At 41.9% G+C, this 25007-nt stretch overlaps 1 protein-coding gene across 2 annotated transcripts in view; it reads left to right on the top strand.

Annotated features, from left to right (window-relative positions):
- The window catches only part of LOC124258431 (laccase-1-like), a 35080-nt gene that overhangs the window by 7754 nt on the left and 2319 nt on the right, over positions 1–25007 (top strand). Inside the window, exons 2-9 of one of the 2 annotated variants that reach the window (XM_046692531.1) lie at positions 4130–4350; positions 8143–8309; positions 12665–12915; positions 14802–15039; positions 19669–19846; positions 20718–20999; positions 22151–22336; positions 24164–24311. In XM_046692531.1, coding sequence (XP_046548487.1) covers positions 4130–4350; positions 8143–8309; positions 12665–12915; positions 14802–15039; positions 19669–19846; positions 20718–20999; positions 22151–22336; positions 24164–24311 — 1671 coding nt within the window. The remainder of the gene's footprint in view (positions 1–4129; positions 4351–8142; positions 8310–12664; positions 12916–14801; positions 15040–19668; positions 19847–20717; positions 21000–22150; positions 22337–24163; positions 24312–25007) is intronic. The other variant, XM_046692536.1, reaches the window with a different exon arrangement.

The raw sequence follows: 25007 nt of genomic DNA, 5'->3' as shown, positions 1-25007 counted from the left end.
TTAGGACCGGGTTATGTCGTACTTGTAACACATCCTTTTGTTGCCTTTGTAATATAAACTCAAGGACATCTCGAATTGCCTCACGTTCGCTGAATAATAATGGCCCAGTGTTTATATACGTGTCACGTTCCCGCGTATACCCATGACCTCACATTGGATACCAATACTCAGCAACTAAAATAAAGCAACACTTCATAGTATACCTAAAGTCCGCCTCATTTGTAAGTAGTAATACATTCTTAGACTATTATAACCGTTTCGTTGGGCGTTATAAATTTCACGAGACAATATGGATATGAATTGTCAGTACGATTTGGGGCAAATAAGAATACATGGCAGACAAACATGATTAAGTGGACACCATCATTTTGTAGTCGGATAGTTTGTAGGGGCCTTTTTTGAGTGGCATTTACTTACTGTTCAAACCTCATATGTATATATATATAACCTTGCCTTCAGTAATGTACATCACTTGCTTGATAACTGTGTTAGTACAGCTTGTTCAGCTTGACCTGATCAAGTGAATACTAATGCATTGCGTGACCGTGTCACAATTGGTGGGGTCTATTATTGTGAAGGGGTGCACCTTTGTCAGTTGTTTGTCAACATGTCCGAACACATCGCCGTTTGACATCTCAGTGTCGAGAAATCGTCAGTAATGTCCTAGCTTAATTTACAAAAGTGTTGTTTTCCAGGGCATGTTCTGTAACGAATCCATGTATGCGTGCTTCGCACAAATGCAACATTAATAACATTCTCTGCTCCCCTATTTAATGAAGTTAACTTGACCTGACGTTTGTGCCATTTGACGTCCCGGGGCATGCATATGTATAGTAGCTCAGGTCAAGCTGAACAAGCTGTAGCTACTCCGAAACGTCGCTCATGTTATATTAAACAAGTTTTATATCCATAGAACTCTCCTCGTTGATCAGTTTGTAGGTGGACCGTACAGATGGATGGTATTCTGGCTGGAAGGCATTGGACTTAAATGAATGAATAATTTATATAGCGCCTGGTTTCCAGATTGGACATGACTCCTCAACGGTGCTTGTTGAAGTGGGCGGGCAGGCAGGTCTCCAGATGGGTCAGGAAAGAGTCTTTTGATGGACAATTTCTGATTTCCAGTGGTAGAGCATTTCAAGGTTTTGGAGCTGCAAAGCATACAGCCCCTTTGCCCATCTTTGTTTTAGTTTTTGTTTATCATCGGCTGATCTTAAATCTCTTGTTGGTTGGTAGCGATGTCACATGTCCCTAATATAAACTGGGGAGTTTTCATCATTTAGTGCTGAATACGTGATAGAAGAGTCTTGAAAGTGATGCGGTGCTCTACGGGTCGCCAGTGGAGAGATTTCAGGACGGGGTTATATGGTCAGTTCTCTTGGTACAGTACTCTTCAAAAAAAGAAACTTGACATAGAAAAAATTGAGTTTTAGAAACACATTTGACATAGATCAATCCACGAGGAATCCCAACATGTCGGGGAATGGTTGCCGACGACAAAACGTTTGCAAGGAGAAACGTTGAACGAAAACATGACGTTACACTCACGTCTGTAGTGAATCGCTAAAACGCACTTTACATGAAATGTACGTGCATAATGAAATTGTGTATCAGCCTGAGCTAAAGCCTATGACTGTAGGCTTTAAAAAGCCACATCAATGATACTACACGTGCATTGTTTTTAGCCACTATAGACGACAAGAGAATGAAAAGACTGACAGAAGCTCAACGACACAACGCCATCGGCCTTTTACAAGGACGGGCATCGCAGCATGAGGTGGCAAGGCACTTCAGCGTGTCCAGACGGACCATCTCAAACCTATGGACCCAATACAACAATACTGGGAGTGTTAAGGACAGACCCAGGTCAGGTCGACCTAGAGTTAACACCGCCGCCCTGGATCGCTACATCCGGTTGAGACATCTTCGTTCAAACACCACGGCCGCATCATCCACAACAATCAAAATCTTTGGACTGCGTCTAATCTCCGATCAGGCAATTGGCTATGGGAAGCCAGACATTTTGCCAGAAGACTGTTATCGATGCTCATGGTGGTCACACCAGATACTGACATTTTACTCTGACCAAGTGGCTTTAATAACCCTCTGTGGTTTTACCAAACACTTTCTGGATAATCATGTTTTGGAAATTTGTAAAGTGATGATTTTACTGTAATTGGGCAATGATGTCATGTTTGAATCAATTATATGCACTCAGTAAGTAAACTCCAAAACAGCATGTCAAGTTTCTTTTTTTGAAGAGTATATAAATTGAACGGTATTTTGACTGTTTGTCCATTGATAGTAAACGGATAGTATTCGACAGTGTGTCGTTGGACTCGGCCTACGGATGGTGTTCAGACGAAATGTCTGTGAGTTGTGTAAATGGATGGTGTTAGGAGACAGATTGCATAAATGGGATGTATTTAAGTCGGACTGAAAAATCTGGTTATAAACAGATCATATGTAGACAGTGTAAATATGAAGTGAATATTTGGATAATTTAAATATTTAAACAGGGTAAGCATGGGGTGCTTATTTGGATAATATTTAGACAGAGTAAATATGGGGTGTTTATTTGGACAATTTTTAGACAGGGTAGATATGGTTGGTTGGTTTGTTGTTTAACGCCGCACTCAGCATTATTCCAGCTTTATGGCAGCGATCTGTAAATAATCGAGTCTTGACCAGAAACTCCAGTGATGAACAGCATGAGCATCGATCTACGCAGTTTGTATACGATGACGTGTCAACCAAGTCAGCGAGCCTGACCACCCGATCCCGTTAGTCAGCATGGGTTGTTGAAGACAAATTCTAACCGCGGTCTTCACGAGTTTGTATTGAAGGACAATGTCAGTTAGTTTGTAGATGTGTTGTGGACACGGATAGTGTGTTCACGGTATTTAGATGAAACATATTAAGCCTCATGTCGCAATGGTTGAACGCCAAGGGAATGTTGTGCTGTCTAAATAGTTGAAGATTGATGAACTAGTGACCCAGTGATGGGCATCATATATACTATCCAAAAAAAGAAACGTACAGGTGTTTTGTATTTTTAAAAATCTATTAATTACCAACTGTGTTCAAACAATCGTCAAAATGTGTAGCAAAAGTGTTGATAACATGATTTTACACTATTGTACAAGTGAAAAATCGACTTTACCTGAAAATGTTGATCTTGATATTTCCTACAAGAATTAAAAAGGCATCGCCACAACGCAACAGAAATCACCTTCCAGTTTAACTTGTGCAGCAAAGAGCATGCACTGTCTGGCTATAAAAATCCAGATTACATTCGGAAATCGGCATTGGTTTTGAGGGGGTTCCAAGGTCAAATCACTACGCCACGTCTTGACGCTGCGACACGGAACATCGCCATTGAAAGAATGCCCGCTGGAGATTACCAATTTTCTGTTGCCAGGCGTCTGAGCACGCCCATCCGGGTACTACATTTGCGTGATCGTACTGCCACGGGTGACAGCACAGCAGCCAGGGTGCCTGGACTTCGGAGGATACCTTGTCAAACTGTACGGACTGAGAGCCAGGAGACCCGACGTGGGGACTATGCTACGTAGTCACCATCGCGATCAACGTCTCCACTATCTAAACTTATCCACTTGGTTGTATAGACATTACCTTCTTCTAAACTGATGTAAAAAAATACTAAAGTCTATTTGTGGACGAGTTATATGTGTTTGAAAATACAACATTTTTGCAACAGATTTCTGGGTTATGCGTTTCTTTTTTGGAATAGTATATTTTCGTTGGATCCACCATTAAAGTAATTAATGACGTAAATATAACCTACTAAACATTTTCCGTCACCTTTCCTATATATAGTGATGATACAAGAATTTCCAATAGGTGAGACATCATCACACCACATCGATGACACAAACACGTTCTCGCCTAAACAAAACACATATGGTAAAATTCAAAATAGAGTATTGCAAAGAACATACTTTTGGTGACTGATCCGACAAATTAAAGAATATCATTCGCTTTGAATTTGTCATTCGGAGCAGAAACAGCTCAGCAAGAAATTAAAGCACAATTTGTGTCCATATGGATGCCCCTTTCTTGCCTCAAACATGCACACACTTAATAATAATAATTGTGTATATTTCAGATTATGCCAACCACCCTTGTATACGTGAGTGTGAGGAGGGAGCGGCCCCTATGACCTGCGTCTATAACTTCACAGTGGAATACTACTTCGTCTTGACCAAAGCCTGCTATGATTGCCCGTACAACGTCACTGACTGCTACCGGCCGCACTGTGTTGCTGCTGACGGCGTCGGTAGGGGGATCATCACCACAAACAGGATGCTACCAGGACCTGCCGTACAGGTAAGGGATGAGGATCTGGCAACTAAATCATATTTTGTTGTGTTTGTTGTTATAACGACGCATTCAGCAATATTCCACCTATATGGCGGCGGTCTCTAAATAAATCGAGTCTGGATCAGATAATACAGTGATCAACAGCAAGAACATCGATCAGCGCTATTGGGTTACGATGACTTGATCCCGTTGGTCGCCTTTTACGACATACATAGGTTGATGAAGACCAATTACCTTGGTTGACACATGTCATCGTATCCTACCTGTGTAGATCGATGCTCATGCTGTTGACCACTGGATTGTCTGGTCCAGACTCGATTATTTACAGACCGTCGCCATATAGCTGGAATATTGCTGAGTGCGGCACAAAGCAACAAACCAGTCAAACAGACAAATAAGCACCTCTCCAAAATCTATTACTGTTGCATGCTCATGGAAGCCAAGCCAAATGCAACCAACCAATATTTTGATAAGCCTGTGGTTTGTGGATAATGTGTTAATAGTTTGGACAGAAATATAGTTTTAATCTTTGACTTTATGAATGTCAAAATGAAGTATAATGCTTATTTTTTCAAGGTGAATATGTTTCGTTTAAAAGACGGAATTAAACATGCTTTGAGGTTCAAACATGTAGGACAATATGTTTAAACAATGAGATGCCTGGTTATGTCGAAGTAAAAGCTGGGTTCCTGCGAATTCGGATAACTCAAAGTGTATACGTAGGCCCCTTCAAACTTCGACACTCTCCAATACCACGACGGTATGTGTCGCCGACGCGAAAACAAATCTGACGATATAGGCCGTAGGCCGAACCCCAACATTGTGTCAAACATATCTGGTGAATACAAAGTTAGGGTTTTATAATTAAGTTTCTTATCTATATAGCCTACTATTTCTTGGTAAATCACTTGCACATTAAGTATTTAGAAGCCTTAGAATGGAAAATTCTAAAGCAGTGAATCACCATGGATGCAAGGTATGTTTGACCAATCAGAATACAGGAAGCAGATGGTTGTGCGGTACTACAACATGGCCGCGGCCATGGCTGTGGAATGCTTATGTCACATAACTGAAAATAAAATCTGTGATTTACGTCCATTTGCGGATATAACATGGGCAAATGTGTGTGTTTCATGTGATGTATAATGAAAAATATGATAAATATGAAATTTATTTATATCATTTATAACAATTACATTGAAGTAATCAATTAAATCAGTTGCATAGATGAATGTAATGTATGATATTGTCTATGTCAGAGATGAATATAACATTTGTTATATTTGTGATTGCAGTTTCTTGATAAAGTATAGATTCCAGTATTTTACTTGGGCTGAGTCCCATCCGGGATTCGAACACACACCCATAGAGTCAGGCACCTAACCCTTTCACAAGGCTCGGTGACTGAGCGGGTTGGGCGGCTGTCTTTGTGTGCTGGCGATCAGGTGTCTGACTCTGAGGGTGTAGGTTTGAATCCCGAATGGGACTCAACCCAACAAAAGAACTAGAATCTGTACTTTAGTAAGATAGTGTAATCCCAAATATAACATTTGTTAGATTTGACCACTTTCTAAACGGCATTTTGTAATCACAGAGATTAATATGTTTCTTGAACAGTACTCTTTTTGAATTTTTCATTTTCATGACCGGTTGTGTAATGACCAACACCCTGAAAAAAAAGTTTAATTGGTGACATTTTTAATTCAAGAAATTTGAATTTTAACAAATATTGACTAGGTATGAAATTGTGAAAACATTTCTAATGTTTCTACAACATTACTATTGCACAAGTACCATAAAAGGATGTTACGAACATGCCAAGGTCAAGGACGTATAATCAGAATCCGGTCAGGGGTAGGCCACCCTTCTTTCAGGAGCTGTGACACATTAATGTGCAACTACTTTTGCAAAGTTACTGAAGGCCAACTCTGAAACCGGATCTTCACGGGGACTTGTCAAACTACCCCACATGGATTTTATGACTGACAGGTGCACAATAGGTGCATGTACGTTAACATTAGTCCAGTCACAGTCAGCATCAGCGGGACACTTAAAATTATGTAAACTACTTTAAAAAAAAGGGTCTCTGTGTGCATGCATTAAGTTGGTGTTGTTTGTGCCACGCACAAGACATTCTATATTCACTTATTTCAGTTTTTAGTGCTTCAACATGTAAAGTCTACATTAGCTCGTGTTGAGAATGGCATTAAACCTGAGAAAACACAAATGCGATCCTTTCAATGGTTACAAATAGCCGACAGACCTCCGATATGAATATTGCAACAGCTGCTGCGGTTTCGAGAGACACGCGTTCGTTGCACCGGTTGATAACAGACCATAAACCCTTCAAGGGCGGTCGGTGGCGCAGTGCAGAACGTGTTCCCGCATCACGCTGTAGTTCCGGGTTGAATCCCCGCTATGTGTGAAGTCGATGTTTGGTGCCCTGAGAGAAGTTACTGAATTATTGCTCAAGTTGTCTAAAATTTGAGTCATGGTATTCATCCATTGAACACACTCACAGATATATGCACGCACACACTCACGCACGCACGCACGCACTCACTCACAAATACAAACATACATACATACATACATACAAACACACACACACACACACACACACACACACACACACATACATACATACATACATACATACATACATACATACATACATACATACATACATACAATTTTATGTTATGCACAGTTGCATTTTCCCGTTAGTTTTGAGTCAGACATACATGAAAAAAGCGCCGTATCTCATCGGATCTTATTAGACATGCGGTAGCGTCACGGCATTTAAAGGGGCGTCATTCCAGCGTGACAGCTACATTGTCATACTGTCACATATAAAACAGTCACCTGTGATACATGGAGACGGATGACGTCATACATCATTCTTCGTGCCCTTCAGGTACTTTTGTTCATATTTGGGGTTATCACTGACATTAGTTTCTGTCGAGTGCGACGTCTATGATCTGCTTCAGTTTAGGCTCCATTTAGCTGACACGCGGTGAAATCACTGAAACACTGCTCGAAGTGGCGTCAAACCCACCCCGTTTTCACTTTCACGTTCCTCGTTATTACCACGAGCCATAATAAAATTATGAAAGCAGAATAAAATCCTTGTGTCTACGTATGGTAATGCAGGGCGAGGGGCGCTAGGGTGGCCGGGTGGTTCGCTCGTCACGCCGAAGACACGCCGGGTTCGATTCCCCACAACCATGTCTGGTGTCCCCCGCCTTATTATTGTTGAAATATTGCTAAAAGCGGCGTAAAATTATCTAACTAATTCAGTACACAATGAATCTCCCACACGCCCTAATCCGATCACCCAATACAGCTCAAAGCGGGTCAAATATAACCAGCTCAGGTACCATGTCTTTCTCCTGGACTTTGAATTTCCTTCTCCATATCTCCATCGTTAGAGGTGATCATTTAGTTGTCGACTTATCATTCATCTATGTATTAGACGCATCCACATTCAACACCTTTACCTGCAAACTAATTGGCGCTATACGATTCACACAAATATTACATTCCTGCACATTGTCTAAAGTTACTGCATTGACCTATATCATATCATGAACATCTGTTATTTACAGCATACCATATATGAAGAGAGGATTCCATACATAATATATATAATAATGAAGACATAAAATATTTATAGCAAAATAGCATTCGGAATATGATAACAGACCTCACACAGACAATGACCTCGAGTTCTATATCCAAGTATGTAGCGCACACCCTGTTGGCTGTGTTCACGTCAACCATTTCTCCTTCCTCAAGGTTTGTCAGGACGACATGATCATCGTCAACGTGCACAACAAGATGGAGGGTGCCGAGGGGGTGACCATCCACTGGCACGGCGTCTTCCAGAAGGGTTATCAACATCATGACGGAGTCAGCATGGTCACCCAGTGTCCGATAACAGCCCACTCCACGTTCCAGTACAGGTGCGTGGTATTGTACACAAGATGAGTATTCGTCAATTTTCCCTTGGATTGACCCCTGTCTTATTGTACAGTGAGAACTGGCTACGAGCTCCGTAGCGGATTCGTTGTTACGTAGTGTAATATACTTGGTGTAGTTTTGTTTCACTGTTGTTAATTACCCAGCAATATTCAAATAATATGCAGGCGGTCTGTGAATAATCGAGTCTGGGCTAGACAATCCAGTGATTGACATCGTGAACATCAATCTTAGTTACTGGTATAAGGCATGCATCAACTTAGTCAACGACCCCAACCAACCGACCGTTAGTCGCCTCTTACGATAAGAATGGGTTACTGAAGGATCTTCACGGGTCTGATTCTGCAGTCACGTGCAACCTTCAACTATGTCTCAGTGTATAGTGTTACCTCACTCCAAGTTAAAGTATAGGTCTGTTGTAGCGTTGTAGATAATATATAGAGAACACTTCACGTTAGATACCACAGGAAGTTCTCTCGTTTTCGTATACTTGGTATTTAACGAGAACGAGTGACGTATTTAGAGAATAACCAACGAGGTACGAGTGATTACGGGAAATATGCCGGATGTTCACAGTGCCGAGCCTTGTTCCCCGTAATCACTCATACCGAGCTGGTTATTCTATTTATTACCCATGATGTAATTTATAAAGAAGAACCACGAAATAAAAACCACCCGGAGACAGGACTAGTGACCTCAAACAGCTGATTCGTATTCGTGCGCGTAATAAACCTAACTGCTCCAGTGGTAATAACATAACTACGCTATGGAAATAGTACCTCGTAAAATCGCTTAAAAATACAACAAAAATATTTTATATGGAATAATTTATTAACATTTGTTAATATGATAAAAATGATCTTTAAATGCAAAACCACTGAACATAATAATAGCTAAAATGTTATTTGTTCAAGTCAGTGCGCCGGAACATCGTTCATTCACGACTGGCGTGTCTCTAGTGACGGGCGAAGGTCTAGTGTTGAAACACACATTGGCAAAAACCTGTCAAGTTTTGGGAAAGTCAACGGTTAAAAGTTGGGAAATCTAAATGACAACCATCCCACGATTACATCTAGAGAAAGTTTTCTGTCAAGAAACTCAACAAGTGTGAAGATAAAACAAAATTTTGTTCTGTGGAAGGCGTGTTACACACAGGCGCGTCATTGGTCGCAGTCAGGTACAGCAGTTCCAAGAAGGATAACTCTAGTCGGAATCCGAGTCAACAGAGGAAGAATACGCCTCTTTGGAGCAGATGGTCGACTGACAGAGGAGTCATTCGAGATGCTGAAGTGGAATACACCACCATAAAATGGACCTGAGAATAGTGTATGTACAGAATGAAGATTTACTGCATGCGACAAAGACTGGGATGTCGTGGAGGCAGTCTGAGGCTGAGGATGAGTGGGCAGAGTGGTGGAGTAACAAGGGTTTGACAACAATGTATTGATGGACTGATGTTGTTTCTCATTAATTGAAGAGTAACTGTTTATTGATTGAACATTTTTGTGCCCGGAATATTGTACTTGGTTCTATGGCATGGACGCCGTGGCAGACTCACTTGTCACACTTTCAGGTAACACCTTTAGTCGGTATCTTGCTGATTCTATTTCCCCGAATTCAGTTTTAACAACAAACAGGTTGCAGGAGGTCAAGGGCTGTAAAATTCTTATCACACTTCCTATTAGGTCACCGTCAACTTTGACCAGGGCGCATTGGCCTTGATCAGGGTTAGCCTAATGGCGGCCATGTTTTGGTTTTTTTAAAAGGTTATTTATTTTAAAAAGACTACTATTTATAGCGCAATTGTATTACAAAATATTAATGTCTAATAAAAAGTGTATTCATATTTTTTAACCTTTATGTTTTCTTTATAAATCTCGGAATGTGTGAGTACAGCACGTTCTAATTATCAATGAAACGGTAAAAAGTGTCAATGACCTTGGATCATGAAAGGTAGTTCCATCAACCAATCATATGTCTTCTCTGCTTAGCTGACCTATCAACGTTGAGAATCACTTAAAAGCATATGTGCGATTATCACAAAAATAATCACCTGTGTATCCTAGCCCGTATGGGTAATAATAAACTGAACGCCAAAAGAAATGTTACACCTCTTAACATTAGAATATCCTAAACTGTTATATGGATAGAAGACTTTGGTTTGGTATGTTTTAACAACCAATCATGTAACTCTATTGAGTCAAAACATCAGACTGAGGAATTCATTGATAATTAGGATATCGACATGTTTGTTTAGGTGGGGTCCATTGTCCTATTTTCAATCATGTAAAAATTCAAATCAAAAGTGTAAAAAACAGTTATAAATGGGTCCAAATGATATTGTTTATGGTGATAATGCATGCACATTCACAAAGAGTGATAAAGTTGGGTTTTGAATATGAAAGAATGGTTGTTTACCGTAAAAAGGGACCCAATGCTGAAATTGGATTTTTGTCTCAATAAAAAACATTCCAACCACTTGAGGTTTAATTTTTGGATCATTATGACTTTCGACTGTTTTAGGAAGAGTCGTCAAACGAGAAAAGACTAATTTAGATACTGTAAAATTTTGCCTGTTTCTGTCCTTGTATAAGGAAGCATAACGCCAAAACGTACCCATTGTAACTTCACCTTGCATGAAATGCACGTGAAAACTGTTCGAGCGGCCGGGAGAATACGGGTCTATCGTCGCCGGGGTGAAAGAGAGGCACGCTGCTGTGTACAGGAAGTCAAACCCTTTGGAGGAGCAAGCGTTGTGGTTTGGGGCGATATACGCGGCGACACGAAATCCAACCTCGTTGTGATCGACGGCAACCTCACCGCACAGAGGTACACCAACAGGGCCCTACAGCCAGAGGTCCTCCCATTCCTCCAGCAGAATCCTAACACCCTCTTCCAACAGGACAATGCTCGTCCTCGTGTAGCCAGACAGACGTTACAGTTTCTCAACGCCAACAACGTGCAGATTTCGGCCTGCCAGATCGCCGGACATGAACCCTATTGAACACCTCTGGGATTACATCGATCGTCGGATCCGGTTACGTCAGCAGCAGCCACATACACGTCAACACATGATTGCTGCTCTGATGGATGAGTGGAGGCAGATTCCAGCTGCTTTCATCCGACGTTTGACGTATTCTGTCAGGCGACGAGTTCAGGCATGTTTGAATGCCAACGGGGGTCATACCAGATACTAATCAAAGAGGGTATTTCATTAAAATCTTGCTTTTTCAATGTCTCTTTTGGTTTTTGTGATTGATCGAAAACGGAACAATGGATACCACTCTTACTCACATGGGTTTTGCACAGTCATAAGTTACTTATACAAAAACATCATCAGTTACTCTTCTTATGAAATGAAGAATCTGTATGACACACACAAATCGGTTCTCAAACTTGAAATCGTTGGGAAAATATTTGCATATGAAGAGGTGTAACATTTCTTTTGGCGTTCAGTTTATATTATTGCCAGCGTTTTAAATAAATTACAGATGTTTTTTCTACATAAATTTTGACATTTTGCATTGACGAAACGAAACCGGTTTAAGAAAGAGGTACAATGTGCAGACCATTTCTGGTGTCCCCTGCCGTGATATTGCTGGAATAGTGCTAAAAGCGTCGTAAAACCATATTCACTCAATCTCCCTCTTAAGAAAGAGGATGCGGAGTAATTGACTTAACAGTTCTTCTTTTGCTTAGAAAAATGATAGGTGAGATACATACAGACTGGGGAATCAGCGAGGAAATGTTTATGACAGTATACATACTGTTAGATTTGACCGAAGCTTTCAAACAGAGCCTGGAATTTAAACCAGATATGATTATCCAATGGAAGCACTGAGTCGGGGGTCAAGCCCGACACACATTAACCTTGAACGTCACACCTTTTTAGTACAAGTCTACTGTCTGACTAGATCTTCGTTCACCACGAGGGGCGGTGGGGTAGCCTAATGGTTAAAGCGTTGGCTCGTCACGCCGAAGACCCGGGTTCGAATCCCCACATGGGTACAATGTGTGAAGCCCATTTCTGGTGTCCCCCGCCGTGATGTTGCTGGAATATTGCTAAAAGCGGCGTAAAACCAAACTCAGTCAGTCAGTCAGTCGTTCACCACGTGAGTCAGAACGGTTCATATGTATCATACCTTAATATGTTTAAATGAACAATAATTCTCTGTTATTGTTGAATGCATAGTGGTTGAAAGAAATTGAAACAAGGGAAACGTATTTGTACAAACTTATTGCTTTTTATTGCTGTTGTCTTAGCTACTTGAATGGCATCCATAAATTACAACAGTTAAATCTATGCCAACTGCAACCGTTCATCTTTTTGCTGCTAAAGGTTCAAGGCAGGTAATCGTGGAACTCATTTCTGGCACGGTCATGCCGGCGTTCACCGATCAGATGGTCTGTTCGGGGCGCTGATCATCCGGGAACCTCCGTTACGTGACCCGTCCTCCCACCTGTACGACCATGACCTTCCTGAGCACTCCATGATTGTACACGACTGGCTTGTGGAACTGACAATCAACAGGTTCGCCGGCCACCACCACGCCGGTTACGACAACAAACCTGCGTCTATGCTCATCAACGGTGACGTCTTATCTTTGATTAGTCATTACTCTTTAAGCCTGAATCATAGACTGGTGTTTTACGTTTTGTGCCACAATCAACATTATTATTATACGTCAGCTTCTTTTGTTTGTTTGTTGTATAACGCCGCATTCAGCAATAATCCAGCTATACGAAGCGGTCTGTAAAAAATTGAGTCTGGATCTGAAAATCCAGTGATTGACATCATGAACATGAATCTACGCAATTGGAATACGATGACACGTCAACCCAGTCAGCAAATCTGGGTGAGTGAGTGAAGTTTTACGCTTTTGGTAATACTCAGCAATTTAACGGTGGGGTCAACAGAAAGGGGATTCCTATATCGTACCGATTTGGGAAATCGAGCCCGGGTTTTCGGTGTCACGAGCGAACACTTTGACAACCCAACCGCCCCCCAGCAAATCTGACAACAAGATCCCGTTAGTCGTCTCTTACGACACGTCAGCTTGGCGTGGGAAGAAGATGATGCAATTTGTTGACGCCTTCCACTGCTAAAAAACGCCATCATGATGCTGAAAATGATCTAATGGCCCGTCTCACACTCCTTGAGCCACAATATTGTCCCTTCTGCGCAACACTTTCTGCCATGCAAAATTCCCCTAAAACGCAAATTTAGGTTCCCATCTCCGAGCTCACTGTGTCTCTCTTCTAATACATGGAATTATGTATATATTTCTATCAGTGAGTGAGTGAGTTTAGTTTTACGTCGCACCCAGCAATACTTCAGCTATATGGCGGCGGTCTGTAAATAATCGAGTCTAGGCCAGACAATCCAGTGATCAACATCATCAGCATCGTTCTGCGCAAATGGGAACCGATGACATGTGTCAACCAAGTCAGCGAGCCTGACCACCTGATCCCGTTAGTCGCCTCTTACGACAATCATCTGTTACTGAAGGCCAATAATCTAACCCGGACCTTCACGGGTATATGTTTCTATCAAAGCAACATATTATCTAGAGACTAGTAGTAGTAAAGACCACTGACCAAACCCTTCATAAACTGATCGTGCTACTAAATAGGGAAGAATCCCTTAAGGATTGCCGTGGGTGTATCCACCTATGTTTTAAAGGGTGTTGTCATTTTAAAAAAAAAGCACATGCCTTGAAAAGATTCGGGTTAGAATTGGTCTTCAGCAACCACGATTTGTTGTAAGAGGCGGCTAATGGGATCGGATGGCCAGGCTCACTGACTTGGTTGACACGTGTCATCGTATCCCGATTTCGTGGATTGATGTTCATGATATAGATCACTGGTTGAAACTCGATTATCTACAGACCGCCGCCATATAGCTGAAATGTCGCTGAGCGCGGCGTTAAACAACTAACCAACCAAATATAACACCAAATCTTGCGGGAATTCCCGATTACACATTGCTCCGAATCAGAATGTATTTGGTGCGAACATGGTGAACTGTGGTTGCTGAGACGATTACGCCACCCATGTCCTCCAAGGCCATACTGTGTACATCTAACAATTAATGGAGCATAGTCTAAACGCACATTAATTCAAGTTATTTGTCATTTATTTTTTTGATCATATTTTGTCCGTTTTGCAAATTTATTTTGTTTCTTTTTACGACACATTGCTGTAAAGTAAGAAAAGGTGAATGGTGAAGGAGCAAGCATACATTCCGAAACGTCGTGTTATTCACAATAAATAAATTGACATCCATAAATCTTGCTTTTCTTATGCATTCCATTTCTAAATGCCCTTCAAAGATTTGCTGTAAAGTGTTTATAGATTTAACTTGTTTCACACATACAAGGATACGTCTGGCCCCATTTACACATTTGTTCAGGCAAAACCCATAAAATGTTCCAGAAGAATTGTCATTTGACCCACGCGAATATGCTTGTTTCAAGGTCGGGGAGCGTTCCGTGAGTTCCAGAGCTCGGACACCAACGAGACCATCTACACCCCATATTCTGTGTTCCATGTCAAGAAGGACCAGAAGTACCGCTTCCGGGTCATCAGTAACGGCATCCTGAACTGCCCCATCCAAGTCTCCGTGGACAACCACGACATCATCATGATCGCCACCGATGGTGTGCCACACGAACCTGTCGTTGTCAGCTCCTTCAACATCTTCGCTGGAGAGAGGTACCAAGTTGTGTTATTGAAAACAGAACTGTCAGGTGTCGCATTAAATAATCACTGACAGTGTGAGTTTGCTCTTACCCCGCTTTTAGCAATATTCCAGTAATATCACGGCGGGTGACATCAGAAATGATCTTCATACATTGTACCCATGTGGGGAATCGAACTCGGGTCATCGGCATGACGAGCGAACGCTATAAAAACTAGGCTACCCCAAGCCCCCAATAAATAACTATAACAAACAACGACAATAATAATATTTACAAGGGCAAGAATATATAACAACAACATATTTATAAGTCCCTGTGGAGGGAATTGATAGGGAATATTCATTCCTTGCCTGTGTTACCCATGAATGCAGAGCAGAATATTCACGAATAGCTCCAGCGACTAAGCTGTAAATGCGGCATGAGCCAGGTGAGCTAACTACCAACACTCCTCATTCCCTTTTGCATGAACCCCCAGTTCCTGCAGCAGCAAACCCGAAGTTGCAAATGAACGTTTGCATTGTTCTTCTGAAATTACCCTGATCCACCTTGTCACTAACAAACTACACGAGCTCACGAAACGAAATGGCATGACTTTTGTTTCCGATTCTAAACTATCATTTATCAATGGTATTTTTAAGGATCCATTGTATATTTTGTTCCATGCCCTTTTATAATCAAATCTGATGACTTGATTGTGAAACGGAGGCACACTAAGAAAATAAAATCATTTATATAGAATCCAGTTGATCTAATAACTGACAACATTTCTGCCACTGTCAGTGTGGACCCTTCATTGCAAAACATTACTTTTCCTTCTTTCCGCCAACTCCTGTGGTGCATATCATTATTATGCCTACCGTCCGTCCCATCTCTCCGCCCTCTCCTGTGATACATATAAAAAAAATGCCTACAGTCCCTTCTCTCCGCCCACTCCTGTGATACATATCAATTAAATGCCTACCGTCCCTTCTCTCCGCCCTCTCTAGTGATACATATCAAATAATGCTACCGTCCCTTCTCTCCGCCCACTCCTGTGATACATATCAATTAAATGCCTACCGTCCCTTCTCTCCGCCCTCTCTAGTGATACATATCAAATAATGCTACCGTCCCTTCTCTCCGCCCACTCCTGTGATACATATCAAATAATGCCTACCGTCCCTTCTCTCCGCCCTCTCTAGTGATGCATATCAAATAATGCTACCGTCCCTTCTCTCCGCCCACTCCTGTGATACATATCAAATAAGGCCTACCGTCCCTTCTCTCCGCCCTCTCTAGTGATACATATCAAATAATGCTACCGTCCCTTCTCTCCGCCCACTCCTGTGATACATATCAAATAATGCCTACCGTCCCTTCTCTCCGCCCACTCCTGTGATACATATTAAATAAATGCCTACAATCCCTTCTCTCCGCCCACTCCTGTGATACATATCAAATAAATGCCTACCGTCCCTTCTCTCCGCCCTCTCTAGTGATACATATCAAATAATGCTACCGTCCCTTCTCTCCGCCCACTCCTGTGATACATATCAATTAAATGCCTACCGTCCCTTCTCTCCGCCCACTCCTGTGATACATATCAAATAAATGCCTACCGTCCCTTCTCTCCGCCCACTCCTGTGTACATATCAAATAAATGCCCACCGTCCGTTCTCTCCGCCCACTCCTGTGATACATATCAAATAAATGCCTACCGTCCCTTCTCTCCGCCCACTCCTGTGATACATATCAGATAAAAGCCTACCGTCCCTTCTCTCCGCCCACTCCTGTGATACATATCAAATAAATGCCTACCATCCCTTCTCTCCGCCCACTCATGTGATACATATCAAATAAAAGCCTACCGTCCCTTCTCTCCGCCCACTCCTGTGATACATATCAAATAAATGCCTACAGTCCCTTCTCTCCGCCCACTCCTGTGATACATATCTAATAAATGCCTACAGTCCCTTCTCTCCGCCCAATCCTGTCAAGGAGGTTATACAGCTGCTCGAATATTGAAGGAACATCACAGATTCCCCAATAGCTAACTAATAACTGGGTATAAATAAACATCATCTAAAGAGATCATAAGCACATTAATGAAATGCTAAAGTACAAACTATTTACATGCCACGATCTTGTGGCATGATACAGCACGTGCAACATGTGACAAAAGTTATCATCCTTCCTTTCTTCCTTAACATGTATGACCTTGAACAGTGAAAACAAAATTCCTTTACGTGTCCGTCGCCAATGATACTGGCATGATCTTTGTACATGGTACATGCAACATTCTTCTCCTTGAACGTGGCAAGATAGATGACGGAGCATTGGACATTCTACTTTTGGGAGAAGTTATTGACCATCTCGTGTGTTCGTGGTTTTGACTCAGAGGTCCATCAACTGTATGTACTTTAGGGAGAAGTTATTGACCATCTCGTGTGTTCGTGGTTTTGACTCAGAGGTCCATCCACTGTATGTACTTTAGGGAGAAGTTATTGACCATCTCGTGTGTTCGTGGTTTTGACTCAGAGGTCCATCCACTGTATGTACTTTGGGGAGAAGTTATTGAGCATCTCGTGTGTTCGTGGTTTTGACTCAGAGGTCCATCCACTGTATGTACTTTGGGGAGAAGTTATTGACCATCTCGTGTGTTCGTGGTTTTGACTCAGAGGTCCATCCACTGTATGTACTTTGGGGAGAAGTTATTGACCATCTCATGTGTTCGTGGTTTTGACTCAGAGGTCCATCCACTGTATGTACTTTGGGGAGAAGTTAATGACCATCTCGTGTGTTTGTGGTTTTGACTCAGAGGTCCATCAACTGTATGTGCTTTGGGGAGAAGTTATTGACCATCTCGTGTGTTCGTGGTTTTGACTCAGAGGTCCATCAACTGTATGTACTTTGGGGAGAAGTTAATGACCATCACGTGTGTTCGTGGTTTTGACTCAGAGGTCCATCCACTGTATGTACTTTGGGGAGAAGTTATTGACCATCTCGTGTGTTCGTGGTTTTGACTCAGAGGTCCATCCACTGTATGTACTTTGGGGAGAAGTTATTGACCATCTCGTGTGTTCGTGGTTTTGACTCAGAGGTCCATCCACTGTATGTACTTTGGGGAGAAGTTAATGACCATCTCGTGTGTTCGTGGTTTTGACTCAGAGGTCCATCAACTGTATGTACTTTGGGGAGAAGTTATTGACCATCTCGTGTGTTCGTGGTTTTGACTCAGAGGTCCATCAACTGTATGTACTTTGGGGAGAAGTTATTGACCATCTCGTGTGTTTGTGGTTTTGACTCAGAGGTCCATCCACCGTACAATCCAGAAATATGTTCAGGGTGTCATGAAAACTGACAATCATATGATTCCTTGTAATAGGCCCATGTACAATCTCAGACGTATCCAAGCCACCAAACCTGACCTTGTCCATTTTTTATAAAACTAATCATTCATGTGATTAAGTTTCCTGTATCCTGGCGAAGTCACAGTATCATTTAGAAAGTAGTCGAATGTAACATATATGATAATCTGGAGTAAAGTACAGATTCTAGCACTTTTTGGGTTCGAGTCCCATCCGGGATTCGAACAACACTCGATCGCTAGCACCCAGTCATCCGCCTAACCCCTCAGCCACATGGCTTCTATAAAAAACTGTAACTCTGGTTACTTGTAGTCTAGATCGCATACTTTGTATACCCCCTTGTCAAGTGAAGATTGGCATGGCTCCCCGAGAAAGCTTATGGTTATATTATCTGCCAACCAAAAGGAAGTTTACATTTGTGTTTCACCAAATTAAAATCAATCACCGTCTTCAAAACGTCTGGGGCGGTTGGGTGGCCTAGTGGTTGAAGCGTTCGCTCGTCACGCCTAAGACCCAGGGTCGACTCCCCACATGGGTACAATATGTGAAGCCCATTTCTGGTGTCCCCCGCCGTGATTTTGCTGGAATATTGCTAAAAGCGGTGTAAAACTCACTCACTCACTCAAAACGTCCAATGCTGAAACCAGTCGCAGAAACAGTCCCAGCTTGAGGTCAAAAACAAAATCATGATACAATATGACAAACTCTATGGGTAACAAGTTCTTATATTTCGTGAGTGCAACATTTTGACAAACTCTTGTAGCATTCTCTCGAAACGTCGCATTCACGAAATACAAGAAGTTGTCCATAAAGTTTGTCAGTATTGTAACCCCACTCACTCAGTATTGTACTATATTGCTAAAAGCGGCGTAAATCCCCACTCACTCACTCACTCAGTATTGTACTATATTGCTAAAAGCGGCGTAAAACCCCACTCACTCACTCACTGAGTATTGTACTATAATGCTAAAAGCGGCGTAAAACCCCACTCACTCACTCACTCACTCAGTATTGTACTTCCCAACTCAAAGAAGTTAAATCATGATACCGTGTCAAATACATCACCATCGAATACCTTTCTCTTGTCAGTTTCAATTTCTGCCACCATCAAACGTGTGTAAATGTGTTTTGCCCCTGAGTAAAGGTTCGCTATATCCAAACCTTGTGGGTGTTTGCATGTCATTCAGTGATGTGACCGGACATGTTTTCTAAATGACACTTAAAAAACTTCAGAATACAACAGCGCTTTACTTGAAACGCTGATCTTCCATCCAGTATATTGTCTGTGCTGCTAGGTTCGACTTCATACTGGACGCTGACAAGGACGTTGCCAACTACTGGATTCGAACTCGAGGTTTGGCAGACTGCTTTGTTAAGTTTGCAAAACAGGTCGCCATCTTGCGGTATGAGAACGCCACGGAGACGGAGCCAAGTGAACCTACAGACTACGAGAGTGGGCGGAGGAAAGGCAAGGTAAGAATTGAGGTGATATGCTTGATAGGGGTGGGCGGAAAGAAGGTGAGGTAAGCACTAAAGTGATATGCTTGTTTGGAGTTGTCGGAGAGAAGGCGAGGTAAGCACTAAAGTGATATGCTTGATAGGGGCGGGCGGAGAGAAGGGGAGGTAAGCATTAAGGTGAAATGCTTGATAGGGGCGGGCGGAGAGAAGGGAAAGTAAGCACTTGAGTGAGTGAGTGAGTTTAGTTTTACGCCGCACTCAGCAATATTCCAGCTATATGGCGGCGGTCTGTAAATAATCGAGTCTGGTCCAGACAATCCAGTGATCAACATCATGAACATCGATCTGCGCAATTGGGAACCGATGACATGTGTCAACCAACAATCTGACTACTGTGCAGAAACGTATACGACTTGAATGCACTGAAAAGCTTCTACAGCAGCGACGTCCAAAAATATCTAGATATTCTCTGATGACTTGTATTACTCAAGTGTATCTCTTCCAATGCTTTTACACGCCCGAAATGTTTTCTTATGTCTGTGAACTGAGAGGCACATTCTTCTACTCGACATGAAGGGAATGTGATAAGGTGCACAGCACATCAACATTTGTCAGCTGAAGAGGCGACAAAATTAGATCGGGTAGGTCTGTTATGGGGCTATCAGGTGCCCTGCTGGTCAAAGGGTTTGCTTGTCTCGCCTAAGGCCCGGATTGTAATTCCCACATGAGTACAATTTCCTCCGCCATGCTGGCATATTGCTGAATGTGATGTAAAAACATATTCACTCCTTCCCCGATGTAAAAGCCTTATTTACGTATATTGTTCAGTTCTACTTATACATATACGTTTTCAAGGTGTAATTTTATTGACTACTAAATGCTTCAGCTGTTGAATCCCTGGAACAAGAAGGGTACCCCGGACCTCACCCCCGTGGCCTGGTTGAACACCACCCTGGCAGATCCGCCGCACTTCAAGCAGGTGCCCGATAAGAAGTTTTACATTGCCATGGACTTCAACAAGATAGACAACTATGTTTTCCACCACAAAGAGTTCTATCCCTTGGCTGCCGTTAACCTGAATAAAAGACTGTATTTACCACAGCTGAATCATATCAGTAATGTTCAACCTCCGTCACCACCCCTGTCTCAGTTTGCTGACATACCCAAGGTGAGTTCCTGAAGTAAAAACCCGTGAAGGTCCGGGTTAGAATTGATCTTCAGTAACCCATGCTTTTCGTAAGAGGCGACTAACGGGCTCGGGTGGTCAGGCTCGCTGACTTGGTTGACACATACCATCGGTTCCCAACTGCGCAGATCGATGCTCATGCTATTGATCACTGGAATATCTGGTCGAGACTCGATTATTTACAGACCGCCGACATATAGCTGGAATATTGCTGAGTACGGCGTAAAACTAAACTCACTCACTCATTCCTGAAGTAAACTGATAGGCACAAGAAAATATACACTTGAAAATTGATTTTGACCAACATTTACACACGTTACAGGGCTAAAACAATCGCCGAAACGCTCCGAACATCACTACGATGCCCGTATCAAATATATCACCATCAAATATGCATTTCTCATTTCAGTCGTTTTTTGTCACTATCAAAACTTGGTGTATATTTAGTATTTGTCCTGCAGTTATATTCCTGTCGTGTTTGATGAAGCAGGCTGGCAGGATTTCTTCTGTCTTAAAAACAACAACGATTTTAGGGGATCATGTGAATTTTTAAGACAAAATACTCTATAAGACGTCTTTCTCCTCACGTTTATTTTCAGAAAAACCAGCATATCTCATAAACTTATCATTTTATTCTTGGACCCCCAGCATGTATTTCTACCATTAGGAACAGACTTTTGTATCTGACAGACGTTTTTTGCTTGAACAAAGAACGAAGTCTGCACTTGACTACTTCCAACAATAAATCCCATTAGGCTGGCCAAATGAATTAATGTTTTCTTCTTGGAAAAGGTTCATTCGACTTTTGGTTGAAATTGATAAGTTATCTCTTTAATCAAGTATTCTTCATGAATGGGGGATGTAAAACCGTGCATCATCTTCGAGGTGCATTGCATCTGTTCAAATTCCGAAACAATAAACAACGTAAAAAGCTTATAACCCTGCAGAAAACAAACATCTTACTGTCTCTATATTACAAATATACCAGATTATGATCGATATAGAAGGTCTATTACATGTTCTGCTCTTAATACCATCCTACAGACTCCATGCTGCAAATTAACAAATTATTATCAATACACAAGGTCTTTCAGATATTGGACCGTCCTAGCCCAGATTCTTTCTCTCCGTAGGACATGTTCTGCGACCCACACAACACCAGGAACTGCAGCCACGAGTACTGTGAGTGCATCCACCTCATCAAGGTGGACCTGGACGACACAGTGGAGTTGGTGCTCATTGATGAGGGCGTCACCTTCAACGCCAACCATCCAATACATCTACACGGACACCACTTCCGGGTTGTGGCCATGGACAGGGTGAGCCATAATGTTTAAATTGATACTGACTATAGTCATAAGATTGATGTTTCTTACGTATATTTGGACACTGGATTGTAGTCTGTCATACAGATACATTGAAGATGACAAAATCATCCTAGTCACACATTGTTTCTACTTTATGACACCTTTGTAAATGGACTGTGCTCTTTGTCACTATATTTTTAAATATTAAATAGGAACCGTTTTTGTGTGTTATTCATTTCCAAGAGACTAGATGTCACTCTAACTGGATTGCAATAGATAAAAATATTACGAACAGTTCACCGTTTTCCCACTGTCGTGCATAAACACTTCCTCACACTTTATATATGCCTCTCAATGTTTATTCTGTTCATCACTTGTTTGATAACGGTGTTAGCACCAACACGTCGCTCTCACTATAATGAAGACGATGCTCATCTATCCTTACGGCTCCAACTTCTAAATGCCTCTCGAATACGTTGACTGCAACGACACCATCCTCATCCCTTGGGGGACGTTGTAGTGGAATGGTGTTGCTTAGTTTAAGAATACAATTTCTTATACATCCGTTTGAGAGAAATAGGTAACGTTTGGAGAATTTCAGGTTTGATTGGCTACTCCATGGTGATGACCCATCGTCAGGGTATCTCCATGGTGATGACCCATTGTCAGGGTAGGGAGGAGAACATTCCACATTTTATTATTCATTGATTCAGTGGAATGGCCTACGTAAGAGTAGAAACGTTATGGTTTAAAGTGTATATGTATATTTCTTTAAAATGTATCTAGTTTGCATCATCGTCATGCTTTGATAATCCAAGGCTGTAATTGTAGGTCAATTTGTGGAGGCGCGCATTTTACAAGATTGTCCGTAGTTAGCGGTTAGTCACTCATGATGGTATTGTTACGCCTTCACTCGATAGATATGTATTGAAGCAACCCATTGTAAGATAAATGGTACTTAACAGGTATTCGCATATTAATCTCCCGAAACATATTACACATTTATTTAGGGTTAATCACGCTTTCAAAATACCTATTGGAATTCAAGGATTTGGATGTGTCCCTAGCAACCTCTGCAGGACGTTAAGTGACATATTGGAAAGAGTCGCGTGGCACGGTGACTTGAAGCTGTTGACTGACTGCCATATCTCTGATGCTGTGCGTCGTTGCTCGTTGTATCGATCAGTTGATTGTCTGGTCCAGAAACAATATGTACAGACATCCGTCATATAGCTCGACGATTGCTAAGGGTGGGGAACATCCAGCAAACATCCCAAATGTATAAATTGTGTTTTCACACTGGAAAGGGTAAATTTCGAACTTCAGGAAGCTGGCTAAGATTGTCCTGTTTTACAGTAAAGATTAACCTGGATTGTAAACCAAAAGTCACTGTGTTCTTTAATCTGATTGGTTGAAAAACATGATCGAATGGTATTCGATTCCCAGAAATTCGCTGAGTATTAATACGTACAAACAGTCCTGATGACGTCATTCAAATCATATTGTGACGTAAAGTCGGAATGACGTCACAAATGAGCAGTTCCAGATGCTACCATGGGAGACAGCCTAAACGGCCGGCTGATGACATTTCACTGCTGTAACCGTACTCGATGTCAATGAGTGCTGACACAAAAACGTGTGTGGACCTTTTGGTTTACTTTTGTGTTTACAATGTCGATAAACATCATGTGTTGGCCAGTTTCCGGGTGTTATTGAGTACAATTACACCCGGAAACTGGCCAACACATGATGTTTATCTCCTAATTGACAAAATGGGTAGATTTACAGGTCCCATACTATTATTCTACACGATGTAATTTTGGTGTTTATTCTAACCAGGTGAACGAATCTACCTCTCTAGAGGAGATCAAACAGATGGATGCTGATGGCCTGATTGAAAGGAATCTAGACACACCTATAGCTAAAGACACCGTCACGGTTCCTGATGGAGGCTACACTGTCATTAGGTTTCATGCAGATAATCCGGGTAGGTGCTTCAGGAATATCAACATATTTGCAGATAATCCGAGTAGGTGGTCCACGATCATATGAATGAAAGAATGATTGGCGATAATCCAGGGAGGTGATCCACGGTCATAAGAACGATTGGAGATAATCCGGGTAACTGGTCCTTGAGCATAGAACGATTGGAGATAATTCTGGTAGGTGGTAGAATTATTGGAGATAATACGGAAAGATTATCCATGATCATAAGAACTATTGCAGATAATACGGAGAGATTATCCATGGTCATAAGAATGATTGGCGATAATCCGGGTAGGTGATCCACGATCACAAAAACTTTTAGAGACAATCCGGGTAGCTGGTCCTTGAGCATAGAATGATTGGAGATAATCCAAGAACGTGGTCCATGAGCATAAAATGATTGCAGATAATCCTGGTAGGTGGTAGAACGATTGGAGATAATGCGGATAGATCATCCATGATCAGAAGAACTCTTGGAGATAACCCGGGTTGGCGATCCACGATCATAAGAACCTTTTTGGATAATCCGGGTAGCTATATAGTACTTGAGCACAGAATGATTGGAGATCATCCGGGTAGGTGGTAGACTGATTGGAGATAATCCGGGTAGATTATCCACGATCATAAGAATGATTGGAAATAATCATAGCTGGTGGTCCATGACCATGTGAATGGCTGCAGATATTCGAGGTAGGCG

Source organism: Haliotis rubra, unplaced genomic scaffold, assembly GCF_003918875.1.
Source record: "Haliotis rubra isolate DU_JTF1 unplaced genomic scaffold, ASM391887v1 Scf1173, whole genome shotgun sequence".
In the NCBI taxonomy this organism is placed as follows: domain Eukaryota; kingdom Metazoa; phylum Mollusca; class Gastropoda; order Lepetellida; family Haliotidae; genus Haliotis; species Haliotis rubra.
This window is presented reverse-complemented; position numbering and strand designations above follow the sequence as displayed.